We start from the raw sequence: 23381 nt of genomic DNA on the forward strand, positions 1-23381 counted from the left end.
CTTTATAAGGTATCAACTACCTAAAATACGCATTAAAATGTCTGTCTGGGAGTCAACTTGTGCCAGATTTTCCGTGACTTCTTTTTTCTCAAGATGTCCACTTCTTAACTATCCTAGTAAGGTAAACTTTAAAAACATCAAATATTTTTACAGGATAATGTGAATAACTGGCTTTATTTCTATACCATAGCTGGATATTCGTCTAGAAGATGCACGCACACATAATTGTGACTGTGCCAAATCAAATAACTGTATCATAGCCTTGCTCTAAGTTTAACTGTTTCATCATCATTCAAATGTTGGCAAGTCCCGTTTTTGTGCCTATAGTATAAAAAGCAGAGATATAAACGTAGTATTTATGGCACTACTGTGGCGAGTGCCTCAGGATACTGCACACATTTTATCATACATATATATAGACATACAGAAAAACAGACACATTATCTACTGTTCTGGTTATTTTATAAAGCCCATCTGCTGCTTCTTCCACCTCAGGGCAGATAAAGAATATTATTGCTGGTTAGCTGTGCGTAAACAGTGTTTTTATTAAATGGGATTGTGTGTGGATCAGAAGTCCTATTCGTGTGTGTGTGTGTGTGTGTGTGTGTGTGTGTGTGTGTGTGTGTGTGTGTGACATCTTATTCTACTTATTTAGTTGCACTTATTTTCGATACAGTACACAGAATTTGCCTCTGAGCTTGAAACTGTTTCTGAGCAATGTTGTTCCTTTATAGTGAATAAAATGGCCTAAACTAAATATCAGAGATTTATTCTCTGTTTCTTCTTCATCTTCTCTGCTGGCATCATGTATATTGAGCTTAATTACACTGGTGTCAAATTACAGACACATATACATACTTCCCATCCAGACACAGGGGCACAGAACAGTACTCTGTAATCAGGCTCGTATGTGTGTGTGTGTGTGTGTTGGTGGTGATAAATGCCCCCTTGGAAACTCAATGCCAAATAATCAAGATTGACACTGGCACACAGTGTTCTGAGGTGTGCATGTATGCTGGTTTGTTTGTACTATTTTTATTCAAAGGATTTAATCAAATGTAATCATGCTGATTACAATAATCACAAGGTTTATAATCACCTTTTCCCCTCTCTCTCTCTTCCTTTTAAAAACTCTCCATCGTCTCCACACAGTGGTTCTTCCTCTTTCTCCTCCTGCATCTTTCACCATCATCATTAAAGTCTTACTTTTCATGTACTTTGAGTATAGCAAGTCAAAGTTTGGGTGGGAGTTTAGTTTGAAGCTCTGATAATGCCTGGTGGCTTATTATTAACACCGGCATAAATTTCAGGTTTCCCCAGCATATCATCTCAGCTGTCTAATTGAAAGACAGTGCTGTGCTGGGTCTTATCCTGTATATTAAAAGTAGATAAAAATAATGTGGAAACACATGCACACATGTTAAATCCACACAGAAAGCCCCAGAGTCGAACCTTGGAGCTTCTTGCTGAGGGCAGTGCTAGCTCTTTCATCTCAAGTTTCAACAAAATTATTTGAGAAAAATGACATTTGACGTAATTTAAAATGTCGAATGATTTTATATATATATATATATATATATATATATATATATATATATATATATATATATATATATATATATATATATTCCTATATTCCTGCATGTACCAACCGCCAACTATATCGAGCGACATGAACTTCAGGGCTCATGAAATTTTTTTTCCTTCCCTCTACAGGACACAGAGATTGTGAATACAGCCATTCTAACCGGTCGACATGTTGCAGTGCCAATCAAAGTGGTTACTGTGGAAAGCGATGGGCAGGTGAGGGAGGTGGACGACTCTATCACCTGCAGCTCAACAGATGTGGATGTGGTTAAGGTAAGCATCCATAATAAGCACAGTGAAATGCTCATGTGTAAATTATAGAAATAGTTTTATGTAATAAACTTCACAAAAGGTGAGAACCTAAAATACCAATGCATTTTAAGACACAAGGAACCAAGAATTTGTGTATTTGTGTGATATGGAATTGAACAAACACACATCTTGCTGCCTAAACTCTAGTATACCAATATACTCATATAAAACAGATAATACACAAGGAAAAAACCAAACTGTGAGGAGATAGATTTCTTTGCATAAATTATCTCCAATCTATCTTCAATTATGACTGTAATCCAAAGTCTTTGAGGACTCGCGTTGTTCTTTTATAAAAGAGCACTAGTGTGTTCAGGCTTTTCTTTCTTAAATCTTGTTTGATTGAATGGCAGTGATCAGATGCTGATATGGGATTCTTGCACTTATCTGCCTAAAAAATTTTTTTTGGTTTAAAGGACAGTTTAATCATAAAAGGGAGCCGGCTAAACTGATATGAGTTTCCTAGTTAAGCTGCAATTACTAAGCTATGGTTACACGTAAGCCGTATCGCAGGGATAAATGGTTTCGTATGGGTTTCCATTTTTTCACCTTCCAGACATCAGGAAAAATGGTTTGCTTGCAGGTCACATACATATAAGTATTCCAGACCTTCACATCTGTTGATTAAAAATTGCCAGGCGGAACATTCTTATAAATAAGGTTTCCCTTCAGATTTGGTGTTATTTACCAAAGCACAATGTAAAAAAAAAGGAAAGAAAAAACAAACACACCCATAGTTACTTGTTGGAATATTAATTCTTTGCTGTTTCTACATTGCTTCGATCTGAACTGTCCTACTTTCAATGGAATAATTAGATTTTTTTTTTAAACCACTCATTGAATATAATGCATTAGAATCACAATACTTTATTGATCCCTAAGGAAATTATGATGCATCTTGTATAATTACATGTCTATCTTTTGTATGTGCGCAAGGATTAAAAAAATGCCCTGACTCATTGAGGATATAGCATAAGGATATCTTGACCACAAGTAGCACAGTATGACTCACACCCAATTCACTTACTGCATTCAATATTCATGAGACAACTAAAACTTTGATTAAATTACTATAATTTTTTTTAAAAGAAATGTAGGCGGTTCTATAAGCACAAAAACCTATTTTTATATTATATAGACTTTGTATTCAATTTCAATTAAGTTCAGTTTTATTCATATAGCACCAAGTCACAACAACAGTGACCTTGGGTGGCTTTATATTGTAAGGTAAAGACCCTACAGTTTCTGTCACATGTATCATGCTTTTTCTTGACTCTGTAATAATTTAATACTTTCTGAGTAATGCCTTCCACAACAGGGTACAGGTAATCTGGAGCAGCTGTTAGAATGATACTATGACCGGTGTCTGTCTATGGCAATCTTAAGCTGAATCCCGTTCCGTTACACTTGGAACTGAACCTGGGATGGAAGGGCCAGCTTAAGCCTTAAGTGGCTTTCCCATACAAGCTGGATACACAACCACCACACTAATTAATAAACAAGTATTTCCTTTACAAAAACAAGCCAGTACCAAGGAATAAGGATTGATTCCTCTGGCACTACACTCCCCGTGCCCTCGGGGCCTAAAATGAAACACATCCTCTCTGTGACAGTTTCAATATGAAGCCAATTTCCTGGTACAAGCCGACAGGAGTGGTGCTGTTTAACTACAATCAATAACAACACAGGGAAAATGGAAAGTACTCATTCAAATAGATGTAATGTTAGTGTTTTGCTATATGTGTGTGGTGGGTAGGTATACCACATCTAGATGTTACAGACAACCGTATAGTACAAGCACAAATAAATATTTAAACAGCTATTACTGAGAAAGAAACACAGCTCTGTGTTTAAAAAAACAGACTGCTGTCCTACCTTGGTGTAGTTTCAGCTGGGGTCAAAGGGTTATCACTACAGCTTGACCACAGAAGGTCAAACTTCAAGGTCAAAATTAGTTTAATAATACTGTAAGTAACCATTTTACAAGGTCTTATTACAGGGCTTACTAGGACCAGCTAAGTCATAAACCAGCATCTAACCACACATGAAAACACAATATTTTGTTTTTATACTCCTACTTTGGTGTGAAAAACACTATCTACCTAACGGCAGGTAGGGACTGTTACCTTTGAACAGAGCTGTGTTAGTTGTTTGTGTTTCCTGTAAACAAACAGCAAAGCAGAGGCTCATCTGTCCCACTATCAGAGAGAAATAAAGAATGTTCCAGAAAATGTTGATCATCAAGGCATTTCTCACCCACATTCAATGGAACCTTCAAAATTAGATAGTTTTCTCTATCATTTATGATTTATCTTGAAATAAAGCCGATGGCCATGGCAGCTTTTGAAATGGGGCACAGTGCATTAGCAATTGAAGCAATGCTCGTCATAGCACTCTGGGAGTTGCCGCACACATACTGTATGATGCACACTTCTGGTGAAGCTTTTAAAATTCTTTTATAGGTTTGAAGCTTCTGCAGTAATAAATGTCAGTGTAGCACTACATCAAATTTCTCCACTTTAACTTTATTCTTGATTTAGAAGAATAATAAAGTATAAATTCTTAAGGGAGAAAATGTTTCTGTGGGGGTTTTTTTGTCTTAGTTGGAGGCAATAAGCTCAGAAAGATTAGATTTCCATTTGGTTTTACATCAGATTCTATTAACTTACCTTTTTGTATAATTACTTATTGTAGATAAATGTTTGCAGGGGGAATTGCACAGCACCCTTTACTGATTACCTGAATATATGGAAATGAATGTATGGGAATTACTTGGTGAACATATTCCTGGCTGCAGTGTAATGCTGTTTCCTTGAATTTAATGCATTTATCTTTGATAACAATAAAAAAAAAAAACCTGTGATGTACTACCTCGATAGTTTCCCTCCTCTTCAACCCTCGCTTTCCTTTCCTGCACTCTCTTTCAGTGTAAACTATCTTGTTAAGGTATCTTCAGATGCCGTCACTTGTGATGTGTGTACGTGTATGAGTTGCTGTTGTTGATACAGCAGTATGTGTAGGTCGGTGGTGTCAAAGCTAGTAGGGGACAAATAGGGGACAAGCGCACGCATACACACAAATTAGTACCATTATCCTGACCTCACGCAAAACAAGGAGGGGAAAGGAGGAAAGATGGGATGAAGAGTGGTGAGAAGATGACAAATGGATCAATGAGGAGAGGAAAGGAGAGTAGAGAAAGAACATGAATGTAGAGACTGCAAAGAAGGAAAGATGTTAGTAATGCAGAGGAAAGGAGAGAAGAAAATGATAGCAATGAGTGGAAAAAGAAAGAGGTTTACTGATTTAAAACTTAAAAATGCAGAAACATTTATATCCATAAGAACAACTGACTGCTAAATCAGGATCTGCCAGTTATGCGAGCCAACTAAAAGCTCTAAAACCTGTTCTTTATATGATTAAAGCTTACACTATTTCCAGAGATAACATCATGGTGACAGACTAACTTAAAATGAATTTGTTACACTTACATGTTTTGTCTTAGAAACTAGAATAAAGTAGCCTGTAATAAAATAAAAGCAAGACACATCCTAATTGGGCATTTAGTACAAGTAGAGAGGCAGAAGCAGAAGAAAACTATCAGACTTCCTTCCTGTATCCTTCCTATAGTTCTCCTTGTTTTATATTCAGGTGCAGTGATAGCATTTAAGCTCACCTCCTTAAAAATTGTCCTTCTCTCTCTATTTTAAATTTGATGTGCACATCCATTGACAAGAATAGCTTTATGACCTTCAGAAAACAGTATCTGATTGATGCCTGGTTTCTCTAAGCTGTAATGAAGGACTTCAACTACAGGTTCCACTTTACATAAAAAACAGTAACACTTCACAGTTGTGCCATAAATACTACGTTTATATCTCTGCTTTTTATACTATAGTCACAAAAACAGGACTTGCCAACATTTGAATGATGATGAAACAGTTAAACTTAGAGCAAGGCTATGATACAGTTATTTGATTTGTACCTCACCATAGTGAAGTAATAAAATAAACAATAAGCCAGAGTGCCAAAGAAGACCAAAGTTGCAGATAAACCCTTACATTAGGCAACAATTTTATATCGAGGTATTAAGTGTCAGAAACCTCAGAACTACCTACTAACTGCAATGTGATGTGATCTACGATCTAAGAGTGAATGTAAATGTGAAATGACCACTATTTTTGTTTCAAATGTTATATGCAGAAAAAGTTTGTCAGAAATCTTTTAATGGCCTTGCAAAACTGTACATACAGCACTCTTCCACAGACAGATGAATATATATGTATATGTATATGTATATGTGTGCACACACGTGGGATCACGCAGATACGTGTCAAAGTGTCCAGCTGGTTCATTAAACAGCACACAGATCAATTCTTAATTTGCTTTGTATCCATACTAATACATGCACCAACACACACACCCTAAATCTCCCTAAAACATGCGTGCAGATATACGCACAAACACACACAGACAAACACACACACCTCCATCACTTCAGAGATTTGTCTTCAATCTCCACACAAACTAAATATTGTTCAAACCCACTGAGTTTGTCTGTGAGATTATTTCTGTGTGGACTGTTTGGGTTTTTTCCCCTTATTTATATATTTTTGTTTTGTTTTTTATGCAACATGCATATTCGTTCCTCAAATTATAATGTCGTATTAAAGGCACATAGGTTGTTGGTGGCTTGGAGCACTGTTCACGTTAATAGTTGATCAAATTAAACCTGTACACTGAAAAATGATGCTTTAGTCACTGCAGGCATGGCCGGTGTTCCACATTAACTGGTGTTTGATTAGTGATGGTGAAAACAATGTGTTGCAGGAGTAGCTTTGCAGAAGTTGCTACTGACAGATGGGGAAATCAACATTGTGAATGTTTCATCTTTAAAATGCATTTCTTTGTTTGTTTGTTTCTGTTTTTGTTTTTTTGTTTGTTTTTTAAAAACATGACAAAACTGTTATTGCATTGATCAAAAACAAAAAAAATCCAGAAAGTATTCACAGTGCTTCAATTGTTCCACATTTTGTCATTTTACAGCCTTATTCCAAAATGGATTACCATATAACCACTCTGCCACTCATGCCTGCTGGGTTGTCCTTCTGCAAGGTTCTCCTCTCATTACAGAGCAATGCTGGAGCTCTGTCAGAGTGATAATCAGGTTCTTGATCACCTCCATGACTAAGGCCCTTCTTCCCCAGTTGCTTAGATTGGCCAGGCAGCAAGCTGCAGGAAGAGTCCTCATGATTCCAAACTTCTTCCATTTATGGATGATATCACTCTGCTAACTGGGACCTTGAGTTTTTTCTGTACCCTTCCCCAGATCTGAGCCTTGATACAATTCTGCCTTAAAGGTCTACAGACAATTCTGTGTCTGGCTCATGTCCGTGGCTTTGTATATGCTCAAAAATGCACAGTTAACTTATGAACCTGATATAATCATGTCCAATCATATCAATGTACTAGAGGTGAACTCCAGTCCAGATGTAGAAACATTTGACAGTTGATCTGTGGAAACGGGATGCCCGTGAGCTTAATTTTGATTGCCATGGCAAAGGCTGTGAATACTTGTCATATTTATATTTTTTATTCGTTTTTCAAGAATGTCAAGCAAATGTTTTTTGGTGAAAAATGAATGCAATCTCTTTTGGAATAACATGACAAAATGTGGAACGAGTGAAGCGCTGAATACTTTGTAGATGCACTGCAGATGACTGAGATGACACCCGTTTATAATTTCACCAAAGTTAATAAACTCTATGGCAAATCTTCTTGTTCCCATTATTATTCTTCCCACGCATTTATATATGATTTGCAGATTGTCAGCCTTACAGCCAAAGCACACACTTTATATTATTTGCACTTAGGTGAAATAGATGCTAGTCAGCCCATGCTACACTGTTGACAATATATTAGAAACCTCTGCAAATGTTTTATATCCTGATCCTTTAAAAAAAATACACTCTAAAATAATTGAATATATCACCATGCGTTTGTTTTCAGTTTACTACATTTACAATGTTATTTTAGTGCTAATAGTTTAAGCTGGGGTATTCTTTAAGTGGTAGAAAAGTAAAATTATATAAATAGAGTTTATTATATTAAAATTATAGTAAAATGCTAAAAGATGAATTGCCAGGTGCTGTTGAACATAGGCAGTATAAAAGATGGTTGTAGCTACAATGACATCATCTGTTGGTTTGTCCCATTTTGAAGCCTTGAGTTCAGTGTTCCTGCATCACCATCTTGGTTGCAAGAAACCAGATGTGACGAGGAAGAGTGGGCCAGACTGTGAAATTGGTTGATCACTGGCTGACTACTTGTGACTGACAAGTCAGTGAGCAATGAGCAATGCAAAATACCACACCCAGTCCTCCTTTTTGAAGGAAGGATATTCAAAACAGATTTTATTTTCCTTTTTCAATGCAAACCAAAAACAGGGGTTTACAGGGGTCCTAAAGGAGTCTGTTTTCCCAAACACTTAGGACCACACTCGCTTTAGTCTCCTGGTAAGAAAACTATCTCAATGTTTTACACTGCTGTTAATAGATAAGTGTAAAGTTACCAGTGATGTGAATAACGGCGTTACTTTTTTCAGTAACAAGTAATCTAACTAGTTACTATTCCTATCGTTACAACGCTGTTACCGTTACTAACAAGAAGATGCGGTGCGGTCGCGTTACTATTTTTCAACAAACAGACGGTTGAAGCTGTTTTCAGCTTTACTGCACTTTATATCAGTTGCACGGAAGTAGCTGACTACATAAGTAATCTGGGCGCTACAGCTTTAAGCAGCTGCGAGCGCTTCCACAGGCGGCTATCACTTTCTGGTAGACAATCACTTTTTGGCACAACACCTGGAGCTAAGGAGGCAAAACAATCACATGAGTGCTGCTGTTTGACTGAGGAAGAATAAAGTAGTCGTGGTAAGCCAATCACACGACCACTTCAAGATGACAAAGCAACAAGGTGATATATACCAGTTTTTAAATGGTGTTGACAGGCCACGTAAAACCAGAGTCATGATAAACAATATATATGCGTGTTTTTTCCTCAATAGTTTCGCCATGTTTACTGTCTAAGGACAGCGCCAGCAAGCACTCTCTGCGTATAACCAAAAAATAAAAAAACTAAACAAAAACAGCCCGTTCGTTTTGGTGGAAAAATGTACCATGTCAACATGACATTAGTTTGTTTAGGAAGAGGGGGAAGTTTTAGGAGTGACGGCAAGAGTGAGAGAGAGAGAGAGAAAGACAGCAGAAGGAGAGAGAGAGCGAGTTTTGAGATGTGAGAGATTTGTGACGTTTAGCATGTTTGGAGTGTGTAGTTAATGTGTTGTCTTGTGTAGTTAGTGTGTAGTGTTGGATAGTTTTGTGTTGTGTGTCAGAACAATGAGGTGACTGCTGTCTCCAGGTAGAAACAGGAGGAGTGATACACCTGCTGCTGTCAGACCTGCAGGTATCAGGCTGTGATGTTCTCCTTTATAGTGGACAGAACTTTATGGAGTGGCACAAAATATTTGTGTGGCATCTTATTGAATGCAGAACAGCTGATTGTTATGTAAATAGTTTGAAATGGTTAAAAAAAAAAAAAAAAAAGGGGTAAAAGGTAAATAGCTGTCAAACCCAGTGGGGGTGCACAAAGACAACTAAGCAAATCCTTCTGGCTTATACCAAGCAATACAGATTCTCAAAAAAAAAAAAAAAGTTCCCCATAAGTAACACATGTTAACATCAAATCCACTGATCCACACTGAAGTCCATGAGTTTTATCTGAATGTCCATGAGAGATGTCCAAGCGCTATTGTCCATAAATGAGGGGAATGGTGTGTATGATTGCGGAAATCGGTGTATTTGGAAAATGGGGACAGAGCGTCGTCTTTGATAGCTTCCTACCCAACCGGTGGAAGCTTCAGTTGCAGAATGAGTCCTGCTCCTAGCTGTTCATTTGCTCGCCGTCCTTTTTCATACCCCAAAAAAGGTTCACCTGGCCTGCATTAAATAAACAAGGCCAATAAGAAATCACAAGAATAATACAAAAATGTCAGCCAATTAAGCTAAATACATTAAGTTATTCTTGTTCCTGTGTACACAATTTATAAATAAACAAACAATATATTGGTTAAATATAATATATTTAACCAATAAGGATTTAACTGAAACATTTCAACTGCTACATACTATGTAGCTTCACAACATTTTTTTATTCAACAAATATCGGTCAAATCAAAATCAAATTGTTTGGACCCACAGCAGCCAATTAGCGTCAGCTGGTAGCAATACAAACAGTCAATTAAAAGTTCAAACTCACCAATTCCGTTCTGTTCAGTGCACAACAACACTATGGCTCTGGCTCACAGTAATCAGCATCTAAGTTGCATAAGTTAGTTGGTGTTAAAAAAAAATGACGGGAGGAAGCCCGGGACAGGCTTACTATGACCTACATGCCATCCGATTGGCTGAGCAAAGTCATGTGCTTGGAGTCATGTATTTGTGATACGTTCAATAAGTGCAGGAAATTACTCTGGGTTACAGCTGCAAATAACTTTGTTGTTTGCGAAACTTGTGCATATGATTTTAAAATTGACAATTTATATATGCATTTAATTGAACCATGAAATATGGTTCAATAAACATGTTTGTGGTTGTTACAGTAAAAAATATAACTTTTTCTACTCAGATGTTATGTTTTTTGTCTGATTTTAGATCAATTGTGTTAATACAGTATGTCAACATGAGAACATAACTGTAAATTCAGACATTTGAGGTTGTGCTGAAAAGAATGATACCAAACAAGGCAAAGTAAATAGTTTTTAAAGGTGAAATGTGGAGGGAAAATCAAAAGTGGTTAAAATGGCCAATTATACCCTGGACCCCAGAGGGTCAAACAATATTTACTTTTCAAGTAATTAATTACTTTTAGAATCTTGTAACTCAGTTACTAACTAGTTACTTTTTTGAAGAAGTAACTAGTAACTATAATTAATTACTTTTTCAAAGTAACTTGCCCAACACACCTTTTTTCCACAAGCAGAATTACAGATACCTGTATTTAATACTGGTAAAAGGTGAAGCACCGATTCAACATTCATACGCATGTCAAAATAAAACCGATAATAAAACACTGCATGATGTATGGTTGCCAAAAAAGTACAGACTTTGAAGTGTACTAAAGATATAAAGTGAAAGGCGGCTCTTTGAAGGACATTTCTAACAGCTGTTTTGTCCAAAGCTAACTGAAATGCATTTCATATTAATATAATAGTAAAAAAAAAAAAAAAAAAAAAATATATATATATATATATATATATATATAAAGCTAATTTATTTTAACTTCTACTAATCATTCTAATGAATATACTCAGTTTGAACACTCGGGTGACTTTGTCCTCATGACCGAACAGAAAAATGAACATTGTGCTAAAATTGAGACATAAATTATATGTTTATGGCTCTTTCGTGTAAAATCTGTTTATGTAATAAGCACTGGTGATGAATTTACCCATAGGATTCCTTTTGTTGTACATGTAATGTTGTTCCCTCTATTTATGTTGAAATCAGTTTGATGTTGGGAAGCTGTGTAGTGAAATAGGAAGTGTGTTAAACCCAATGAGACCATTGTAAGAAGTAGGAAGTAGAAATATTAGTGTTAAAAGGTTAAAGGTACCTGAAAACTCAACTTTCATATAGTAACAAATTTTTTGTACGTCATCACTTCCCACCTATGTCTCTCAGTCTAGGAAAAAGTGGAATGATAATATGATGGACAAGAGAGACTTGTCTGTTAGGTGACTGTCATCACATTTAGCACTCTGTCATCAATCGTTTTTCTCCCCATGCAGTGCATTCACTGTTGGCTTGCACTATTACTCAAACCTGTGAAATTATACACACAGAATTTCAACAAAGCACAGTTCATATTAAGGATTTATTGCATAGCAAAGCAATACTTCTTCATAAGAAATAATAGATTTTTAATATCGTGCTTCTGTTAAAAACATCACATATTGTTAAAAAATGTCACTTTTATAAAATCATCCTGAATATATTAAACTGATAATAAATCTGTCATGGCATTTTATTAATTGCATAATGATAGCGAGGTTGCGTCTGAAGAATACTTCAGCTAAAATCTAGTCATAATTAAGGCAGGTGCAGATGTGTCACTGGCTGATACCCTAGCATCAACTCAATTTGAGTGCAGATAAAGTGCATGCTTTGGTTTTAGGGTTGAGAATCCTCAAATCACATTAAACAAATGGGAAGAATAATAATGGCAATAGAAACCTTTGCCGAACTTTTTTTTTTTTTTTTTAAATGTGTTGGTATTATGAATTAGCAGTCTTATACTTCATTTATGATAGTGTGATTATGTCTGTGTTCATATATATTTGCCTATTTGGACGCCTGTGGAGAAAGATTGTTAACCAAATGTGTGCAAATGTGCTGCCATACGGTCTTCAAAGATCCCAACTAAACATTGCATGATGTATGGTGGTCAAACATTAACTGGTTGACATGTGGGCCTGAACAGAAAAGGGAGCGGCAGCGGAGTTCATCGGGAATGGGTGAAGTGCCAAAAAACAAAAATGATCAAACTAATTTATAACAATAATTACATTCTGAAAATTATAGTGGGTGGCTGTACACTTTAAATTGCTTATAACTTCACCCTTCTCCACAGCTGTCTGATGGACAGCAGCACAAATAATTGTAATCCACAGACCAGTTGTAGCATGTTTTGACATTGCCCCCATCTGACAACAGATGTTCTGTCCACGTAGGCAGGCAGTCCATAGCTACCCACATACTGCCAATGTGCTACCACCATTTAAGCATAATTTCCCCACCATGCATGGAATAATCTAACACCACTAATCTGGTGGTATATATATATATATATATATATACACATATACCAGTTAGATATTTTATGATATTTTACACCAGAGTTACGTCAAATGCTGTGGGTGGCATTCATCTGTGGGAGCTGTAGCCTGTCAGTCCACTATTTACTTGACCTGTCAAAATGCCAAAAATTCTGAGTTGAGGATATCCGGAACTTTTTTCTTTGTAAGTCCTGCGCTTTTTGCTAGTGTTGCCTGCCATTAGGTGGTACATCTGAAACTTCTTTTTTTTTTTTTTTGCAGTAGACTAAGCTGCTAACTTGGTCAATGGCTCTAAATGCTTCAGAAGCCATTGACATTTTGCCATCACTGGCATGAAAAGAAAACCAGAATGAGGCATTCAAGGAGACAGTCAGAATAAAATCTTTCAGCAATCGTAGATACTGAACTATACAAATCAGACAAAATGTAACTAATAAATAGTAACTTGATAAACTGGACATCTATATGTTATTTGCCCATGTTCATCGAGGGTCTGTGTACATAATTGCACCGATAAATACAACAATTTTTTTAGTGCTTTCACAGAGTTACAGGTTTAAATTTCTGCAAAAAAAAAGAAAAGAAAAATCTGTTTACAAATAAATCAGACCTGGACTGTTTGAATCTGCTGGATGTATATAAATTACAATTATCTTGTAGATCGTTTTAATCTCATCAGTGGATATAATTAAAGAATGATTACAGTCACTTGAGGCTATTGTGTTATTATTGCATTTCAAGCCGGTAATCTGGTAATTCTGTGTTAAGTAAAGAGGTTCTGCCAAGATCTTGAGAAAAAAACAATAATTAGTGTCAATAAAGGTATCATATTAGTCGTGTATTTAATGGTTTAAAATGACCAAACAAATTAAGTAAATCACATTTGCCTTTATTAAATCATTAGCAGCTCGTCACTACCAGCTAACCACTTCATATCTATAACACTCCATCAAATCTCTTTTGCTATAAGCAACAGAATGTAAATGACATATAACAACATGTTTGAAGAAATGAGGTGTGTGTGTGTGTGTGTGTGTGTGTGAGAGAGAGACAGAGAGAGAGAGAGAGAGAGACCAAAAACACGAGATAAAAGAGGGAGAAAAGAGGGCTTCAATCTAGATGCCCTTGGTCATTTGAGACCCTAGAAAGGAAATGAAAGGTAAAGTGGATTAAAGGCAGAGGTCACACGCACATGCACACAAACACACACACATGCACAGACACACACACACACACTACAATCTAAACTCACATTTTCCATTTAGCAGTAACAGGCTTAGGAAATAGCCAGTGATTTGAAGTGCACAACATCAGACCAAACCATTAGCAACACTCAAAGACATATATCTGTGGGAGTTGCGACCTTGAGGGGGTCTAAAACTATTTTTAAACCTCCAGAGATTCAGTTCTTACAGAGTAGAAAGAGATTTTCATGTTAAATCAGCAAAGCTATGAATGCTCCCCAGCACCCCACGCCAACACCCCCACATAAAATGTTCAATAGATTGTCTGGTGACAAAACTTTCAGGGAGTGAAAACTGGTTCAATTGAGGGTTTATATTACATATAATGCCTTATGAGGTATATTCATTTTTATGATCATTTTGACATCAGAATGGACTTCAGTTTTGAATTTAATCACAGTAATATATTTATAACTCAGTGGGTCATCTAGAGAAAGTTGTTAAGTTAGACACTTTTTATCTGAATATAACTTTTACAGTATATATTACGGTATAAACGTGTATTGCAAATACCACAATTGTAATTTGGTGTATGTATTTTTTTTTATATTACATAATATGAACGCCCCAAAAATGATAAATATACTAAATATTAATAATACCCATCCATCCATTCATCTGTCTTCTGACACTTGTCACTCTGGGTCGTGGGGGCAGCAGTCTCAGCAGATATGAACAGACCTCCTTCTCCTGGCTCACCTCCTCCAACTCCTCTGTGGGGGACACTAACATCATCACTACTGATACCTCACCAGTCCATCTGTTACGCTCCTGCCTTACTCTCCCCTCACTCGTCAACAAAACCCTGACATACTTACACTCCACTAGGCAGCAACTCTTTCCCAACCCAGATGGACGCCTCACCCTTTTTTATATTATTGTTAATAACATTCATGGGAATTACTGCATCTGCATTAGTATAATACTACAGTTTTAGCTCTTAGATGACATGGGGTAGGTATATTCACAGGTTAGTTTATTTATAAATGTAATTATAACAGACTAGTCTGACATTAACTATCATTAGCTAATAATAATATCATTAGCATAAATAAACAAATATGAAAACTATTAAGGATAATAATGAATAAATTACTTGTCATTGTCACTGCTATAACCGGGGGAGGGAAAGTGACATGCAGATGTCTACATTGTTTGTGCAGGTGTTTGGTTGTGTATTTGTGCAGTAGAGGGTGAATTATGGCTGAGCTGTTATACTGTGCCCCATGTCACACATATCCTCTCACCTCCATAAAATATACTGACCTTAATCAATAACTAATTAGCTACTAATTACCATGCTAAAGTACACAGCACCAATTGCATCAACACACAAACATCCACTTATTGAGAAGTTAAGTAGGGTGGTGCCTATTACACAAGGTCCCACCAGCCTTGTGTTAAACACAGTTTCTCAGCACAGCCACATATATTGACCACAGTAGAACACTATTTGTCTACCAAATACTGCATAAAATAAGATAAAAAACAATTTAAATAAAACATTGTATTGATCCACTAATCCTTTAAAGTTCTCTTTAGTGTTTTTCAGTATATAGTGATTGTTTGCACTTGTGCACTGCCCATAAAGTGCTCAAACATATACCCGCTTCCCCACCAGCCTCTCACTCTCACCCTGACATATTGGCAGCAGTTACCATACCTCCATTTTGTGTTCCCTCAGGAAGCCATGTTATTTCCTGCTGGTCCATTAGCGCCCCATCACTGCAACACATGAACAGTTCAGATAGGACGAGGCCGCTGCTGTAGCTGTCCATGCGAGTTTCAGTCTGTGATGCCCTGTGCTTGACCCGTCTTAGCAATGACAAAGTGTTATTGGTAAAGACAATGAGTAGCAATTACGTGCAGCTGTGTGTGGGGGGTGTGAGGACATACTGATTTATTTGTTGTCTGATGTTGCAATTGGATGCTCTGTAATACATACATGCTCAAATAAGGATAGGGCTGAATTCATGATTATTTGTAATATTTTCATTTTCGTTGGATTACTCAAGTAATAACCCTATCATAGAGATCTACTCCAAGGTAAAGTCCTGACGTCTAGTCTACAAAAAGCAAAAGCTATCCTTAAAAAAAATAAAAAAGATAAAATGGCCAACCTCTCCTCATAGGTGGTCTCCTTGGGAAGTCCTGGAGGATTTCAGCATGGTTGTGATTTCTTTTCCTTCTGCCCAGAAGCAGACAAGGACTGATGGGAAATAAAGGTGCCATTGAACTTTGCAGTTGCAGTATTTTTCAAAGAGAACCTATTTTCCTACGTATTGGTACAAACAACAAGTATATGCATTATAAAGTAATTTGATTGTAATGCTTTTGTACCGCTTAAAATCCTCAATCGTACTAAGAAAGCAATGCCTTCCTCTGACACACGTGTCATCACATTTGTTTATTCTTGTGCTCTCACACATAAAGCGACAAAAGAACTGCACAAAGTGTTAGTAAATGTGACAGGTGAGAGTGAAAGAAAGAGGGTGCAAGATGATGAAAAACAGTGAAAGGGCAAAAAAATAATGCGGCCTTGTTAAAATATAATACTAGGAAAAAGGCAGAGACACTATGTGAAGAATAATGATTGTTTACATGCTTAAACTAAAACATAATATGAGCTGAAATTCATTTCAAAATGCTTTGTTTATGGCTCTTGGTCAATAAATCATCACAACTTAAGTTTAGAAACAAGAAATCTTCTTAATAAAACTTGTCTTTGTTTCTCCACACCATCCAGTGAAACGAAATTTCATTATGATGTTGTCTTTGTTTTGTTTTTTGTTTTTCCCACAACCTTGTCGTCCAACCCCTCCTGGGGCATCCTGAGGCTGCCTCATGCTGGTCAGGATATATAATCTCTCGAGCGGATTCTTCATCTCCCCGGGCTCTCCCTTGGGTCAAATATGACCTGATCAGATGTTTTAACAATTTTTTTTATCATTATTTCTTCACTCTGTGATTTCTTTTAGTGTTCGCCTTTGCCATGAATACTCACTTCTTTCACTTGCATCATCATTAAAAACTAAGAAATATACATAAATGCAAGGAAAAAAGTAGGTGTAATAAAGGTGAGAGGAACTGTTTAAATCTGACATTTCTTTCTGTATTCATATCAACACATAGCAGCTGGATTACACCTCAAGCTGTTAAAAAGCTATGAAAGAGGCCAGGCTTCTGGTCTGTTCAGCATTGCACCACTAATATTTACATCCATTTCAGATTCATTCACTAAATGTTATTAAATCATGTGGTGTAAAATTGAGAGCAAAAGCTGGCACAGTGCAAGCAGGTAATCACCAGCATGATTAGTGTCATGTTGTCCAAATAAGCTGGAAACAGTTCACTAGCAAGTTCCTTCCAACCTGTTCTGGGATAACAGCCTCTGGGATGAACCCAGATAAAGTTCGGTTCAAAAAAAGCCAACACAAATTAAAATTTGGTCAGTTTTCTTTTGAACATCATCACCTTAACCATGTCCAGACAGATTCCAGTGCAGCTGCCATTTGTATATGACTGCAAGTCATGTTATGCACACTGAATGTGCACCTGTGATTTTATCCACATGAATGTCATATCAGCTACTTATTCAAACTGATATGACATTCATGTGGAGAATCACTATTTGTTGACCCTCTCTTACCCCCATCCCTCCATCCCCACCCCACTGATTGTTTCCTGTGAATTTGTATTATAGTATAGTATATACTGTATAGAAAATATTTTTTCCTATTAATTAACCTATGTAATTTAATCATTGTTTAATTTAAGGTTAATTTGAATCTATAAAAATACATTCATATATGTAGTATATGGTGGTAAATTTTCCACCTTTCTTTAATTATGATTTTAAAAATAAAGATAAATAAGATTAAATAAACACCTAGCTTAGTCTTGCGTGGACACATAAACACACACCAAGGCCACAATCAGGCCATATGAACAGACATATTCAGGGCAGTGTTGACCTATATCCCTATGCTAATAAGAGTATTAATTCACATGGGGTCTGCAAACATTCCCGAAGAACAGAAAAAAAGAGAAAATGAAAACCACAAAACACAGAGTGTGACAACCCGCATGTCTTTTTTAAGCCCTTTAACATCTACCAAAAAGATGAAAGTGGGTAAGAAAGTTTTAAAGCAAAAAGACATTTTACTATATAGTACATAAAAGTAGTTTAGTTAAATTGGAGCCTCACAGTGGATGAATGCACTAACAAACTATAAACATTTAAAAACTGAGGTACTTGTTCTCTACCGGTTTCCTTTACAAATTCCAGTAATTAGATTACAACTTTTGTGTTTATGTGTATTTTCTCACCTTTAATTTGCTTTCTCGATCAGCTGTCTAATATCCAAGCCAAAGCTTAATAATATCGACCTATATGTTAATGGGTGCACTCACCTCATTGTATGCATGCATGGATGTGTAGAAAACAGAGCCCTGTGTCTTAATGACAACTATATGAAACTATGTGAAGAGGCGATTGGCCTAGTGTGGGTTTTCTAAAGTGATGGACAGGTGGGATGTCTAATCCCATCAGAGAGTTGGTTAGTTTGTCCCTCAGGGCCCGCCTCTGTCTACCGAGTGGGCCCTGATTGGATGATCTGATTCTTAAAGTCAGATGGATTGAATTGCTTGGGGCAGAGAACAATAGAAATGGGTAGAAAAAAGGGGGAGAGTGTGAAACACACAGAGAAAATGATCGCAAGATGAAATCTGAGAGTGAGAGAGATGGATGAACGGGGTTTCAGAGAGAAAATATACATTTGAGAGAGAATAATAGAGAAAATCTTACATAGTAAGAGATAGACAGAAGACAGAGAGAGCACTAACTGTAAATTCAGACAGATCACTTTGCTTGGAGGAAAATGAATATGGATTTAAATAAATGACTTAGCCTGGGGAGAATGCTGGTAAATTGGGGTGAGTGGGTGGTTGAGATTTGGGATTCCTAAGCAGGTTTTCGAGAAAGGAAAAAAGTCAAGTGGAAGAGGGTTGTAATAAGCTAGAAGCTCAGTCCATTTCTGTGTATTCACTTATGTTGCACCACAAACCAGAAAAAAAAAACATCTTTTTTTCTTTTGCGGGGTTCAAGTTTCCAAAATACTTGATTATAACCCAAAAAAAGCAGCTTTGGGGTTTTTAGGATGCCAGAAAAGGTACACCTTACAGCAGGTCATTAAAACCTGTAATTATCCCTCCAGACCTGTGCTCTAGACCAGCGGTCCCCAACCCCCGGGCCTCGGACCGGTACCGGTCCGTGAGTCGTTTGGTACCAGGCCGCGAGAATTGAGGCTCAGGTGTGAAATGTATAGTTTTCAGGGTTTTTATCGGTTTTGAGCGTTATTTTGTTATTGTTTTTATCGTTGACTCGGTTTTCCTGGGTCTTTTCACGTGTGTTATGAATAAATCTTCTTTTTTTCGGTACCGGTACTAGTTTTATTTTGTTGTATTTATCCGCGACACCTTAAAGGCCGGTCCGTGAAAATATTGTCGGGCATGAAACCGGTCCGTGCCGCAAAAACGGTTGGGGATCGCTGCTCTAGACCTTATCATTTCAGTTCATTTTTTGAATTAAGTCTATCCAGCTACCCTTTTGAGCTCTAACTTGGAATCAGTTAATATATAAATGACTGAAAAAATGTCTTTCCTATTTAAAAAGCATGGTCACTGATAAAAGTTTGATACATTTAGAAAATGTGAAATGTATTACATCTGAGTTATGCCATGTTTGAATGTGTCATAGAGCACTAATTGAAATACTTTCAAATTTCAAACGTCAACCCTAGAGTTTCGTTGGAGGATATTATAAGACTTTTGTGACTTTTTTTCTCCAAAGACATTTTGTTTTTATGTTATAAATCAAACTAACCTTTTATGGCTCCTCACCTGGTCAAGTGTGGAAACTTGTATTTCCTAATCACAATTTTTCACAATTACAGTTTTCAGTAGCATAAATCAGTCAATTTAACATCTGTTAAAATCCAGGTAACACATTAGCAGAAAGTTAGCTTAATCATAGTCATGAATAGATTTGTCATGTCCTTGAGTAATAAAAATAACCCCAAAAAACTTATAATGATGAAGTGAGTGAATGTTTGAATGTAATGAATTAATCAGTTGAGATTCAAACTGAAAACAAACATGCAAAAAAGAAATCAAAAAAAGAAATAATTTACATAATTAAAAGTCAAATTAATATTTTTTATAACAAAAATTTATTTCAAGGAATTAAGCTTAATGACAAATCTCTAGTGTTAACAGTCAGTAAATGAATGTGATGCAAGAAAAAAAGCCACAGGTGCCTCTCAGAGAAGTCTTACCTTTAAAAAATAAATACATTACAAATCAATTATTTCTTTGGGGGATGATGCCAAATCAGCAGCAGGTGATTTGGCAAGTGCACAGTAAGTGAAACTGTTACAAAAGCATGCATATTACATCGAGACATGACCATCAATTAACCTCTATACAAAAGCCAAGATAAAACATGTCATTTTCTTTGAAACAAGTCTGAGGTCTGCAGGTCAGAGGCTCCTGCATGCATAATGTCCCACTTTAACTGCAGGCAGATCATTGTTAGTCAAAGTATGTACGTGTAGTAAGATACATTTTCAGAGAACTAGGTTTTGTGTGCGTGTGTGTGTGTGTGTCAACATGTTTGTGTCTATCATTCCCATTAAATCGTAAAGATATGAATAGGTTTCAGTCACATCTGCTTCTCAAACTTACTTTGAACAGTTAAACTCTGCTTTTGTTTGAACTGCTGCTGAGAACTTAGAAAAGTTTTCAGGAGGTGTCTTTGGAAATTTGTACGGTAAATGTGGTATTGTTTGTGGCATTTGATGAAGGTGAAAATATTTTTTTTCCTGTCCTGTGTTTTCAACATCTCCTAACTGCTGAGCTATACAGTTTACTTTCTGTGAGATATATTTTCTTCAGTTTTGTCTTTGCTCTCTTTTAACGCTCTGCTTTTCAAAAAGAAAAAATTCTCACTTTGCTCTTCTTCTCATTCCTACTCTGATTCATCCTGTGCTATCTATGAGTCTTTCCCAGAAACAGAAAGATTAAATCCATTCTTCAGTGTCCTTAAACCTCCAACTCAGCTGTTTACTTGCAAAAACACCAATACACTTGTTCTAAGTCTGTCAAAGGTTTGTATCTTTTTGTGTTTGTGGTCAGCCTTATATGTGTGTGTGTGTGTGTGTGTGTGTGTGTGTGTGTGTGTGTGTGTGTGTGTGTGTGTGTGTGTGTGTGTGTGTGTATCCAGGCGTGTGCGTCTGTGCATGCCTCCTTGATATCAGCAGTCTTTTCTAGATCCAACACAAGACTGAATTTAAAAATAAAAAGAACTACTTTCCCCACCTTAAGCTATTAAAAAATAAGAATTGAAATGGTGCAGACTCTGCGTTGTGTTCATTCAAAAGCAAACTTGAGTTTTTCGACAATGACACATTTTTATAATTCTACCTCTATACATCACCACAGTGGATTATGAATTTAAAAAAAAAAATCAACAACATGTGATTAAAGTGCAGACTTTCAGCTTTAACTTAGTGGGTCAAAAAATAATTAAGGACTGATAGCCACTTTTAAACATAGAAAACCATTATCAGATGCTCAAAAGTTAATTAACTGACAAGCATTTTCTCGGACAAGTGATGCATGTTCCATTATTATTCTGTGACAAATTAAGCAGATAAAATATATGGAGTTGATATCAAATGTTGAACTTGCATTTCATATAGTTTCATTGAAATTCTCAATGTGAAGCCAAAGTGCAAGTAAAGCAAGCTGCCAGTAGATGGAAAAACTAAAATAAACCTATCAGAGCGGTAGGGAACATCTCGGAAATGGACAGTTCAATAATCTGGTGCTATTGAACTGGAGAAGGCCAACACTAAAAGAACTGATAGACCATCGAAGATAAATAAAGTGGATGATCTTTCCTTAGTTAAGAAATACTCTTTCACAACACTAGCCAACTCAAGTACACTCATCAGGGTGTAGACATTGTCAAAGTTTATTTTGAAGAAACAATTTAAAACATTTCACATTATCCAAAAACTATATTGGAGGCAATGTTACTACATGGGCATCTATGGCTGCTAGTGGAACTGATGTGATGTGACTGCTTATAAAGGTAAGAGGATGAACTTTGAAATCTGCATGGCTATACTCTTTGCCTAGATTTAAATAAATGCTTCAAAACTGATAAGACAGGGTTTTATAGTACAAGTGGATAATGGCCCAAAACATATCGAAAACATTTTTTCAAGGCAGAGAAATGGAATATTCTTTAATGGCCAAATCACTAACCTGATCTCAGCTTAATAGAGCATGTTTTTCAGTTACTGAAGCCAGAGAGACCCACAAACAATCAGCAACTAAAGGCAGTTACAGTAAAGGCATGGCAGAGTAGCCCAAGGGAGCATATGCAGTATTTTGTGATATCCATTAGTTTCTAAACTTCTGATTGTTACTGACTACAAAGGATTGTCATCCAAAACAGTATATTATTTTATATTTTAAATTATGTTAGTTTGTCCAAATAAAAAAAGAGAGAATACATATAAATACAACTGTAATTCATTAACAGTTAATGCAGACTTCATGTAAAACCCTTTAAATTTAAAGTGTAAGTCTGCACTCTAATCACATATTCACTCATTCACAATTTAAAATTGAGTGTTGTAGTGTTCAGAGGCAAAGTTCCAAAATGTTTTACTGTCCAAAACAACTATATGAACCCAACTGTGCTGGAAACACTTTCACGACTGAAAGGTCAAATATGAAGTCTCCTCTGGTTACCACACCAAAAATAACCAACTGCATTTTTTCACTATATGTGGTAAGTATTGATGATCCTATCAAGCTCTTGGAAAATAAGCAGTGAAGCAGATTGCCCAAAGCATTAGGCAGAACACAGGAAGACAAAAAAACAAACATTTTATTTTTGAAAAGGACTTTTTTATGATGTTCAAGTAATTCAGTTTTGATTTTTATAAATCACACATTTATTGATTAATCTCTTATAAAGGTAAAGGTTTATACATTATAACAGTTCCTTGAATTCTCTCAGCCTCTATGAGCAATGACAAGTCATCTCCAGAAATGTTTTTAAATTAAGTTGAGTGTTGCAAGTAATTGCAGTACTATTATGGATATTACACTATGTGGGTTTCGTTCTGTAGAAAATTAAAAAAATTCAATTACACTGTGCCCTGGAGTTGCAGTAGAAGAAACACAAACTAGAAAAAATAAAAATTTTCTAGGTGACTCAAATAGGTAATGTGAAGGAAGCGTGGAAAAGAGGGTAGCTAATATTTATCTGA

The 23381-nt window shown here is 36.3% G+C and overlaps 1 protein-coding gene across 1 annotated transcript in view; it reads left to right on the top strand.

Moving 5' to 3' along the window:
- Positions 1-23381, top strand: part of LOC146562890 (transmembrane protein 132C) — a 279573-nt gene that overhangs the window by 232122 nt on the left and 24070 nt on the right. Inside the window, exon 6 of the mRNA XM_085295129.1 lies at positions 1717-1860. Coding sequence (XP_085151255.1) covers positions 1717-1860 — 144 coding nt within the window. The remainder of the gene's footprint in view (positions 1-1716; positions 1861-23381) is intronic.

This window comes from Mchenga conophoros, linkage group LG12, assembly GCF_057382185.1.
Source record: "Mchenga conophoros isolate Kocher_MC1m ecotype Shallow Benthic linkage group LG12, M_conophoros_male_GT1.1, whole genome shotgun sequence".
Taxonomy (NCBI): domain Eukaryota; kingdom Metazoa; phylum Chordata; class Actinopteri; order Cichliformes; family Cichlidae; genus Mchenga; species Mchenga conophoros.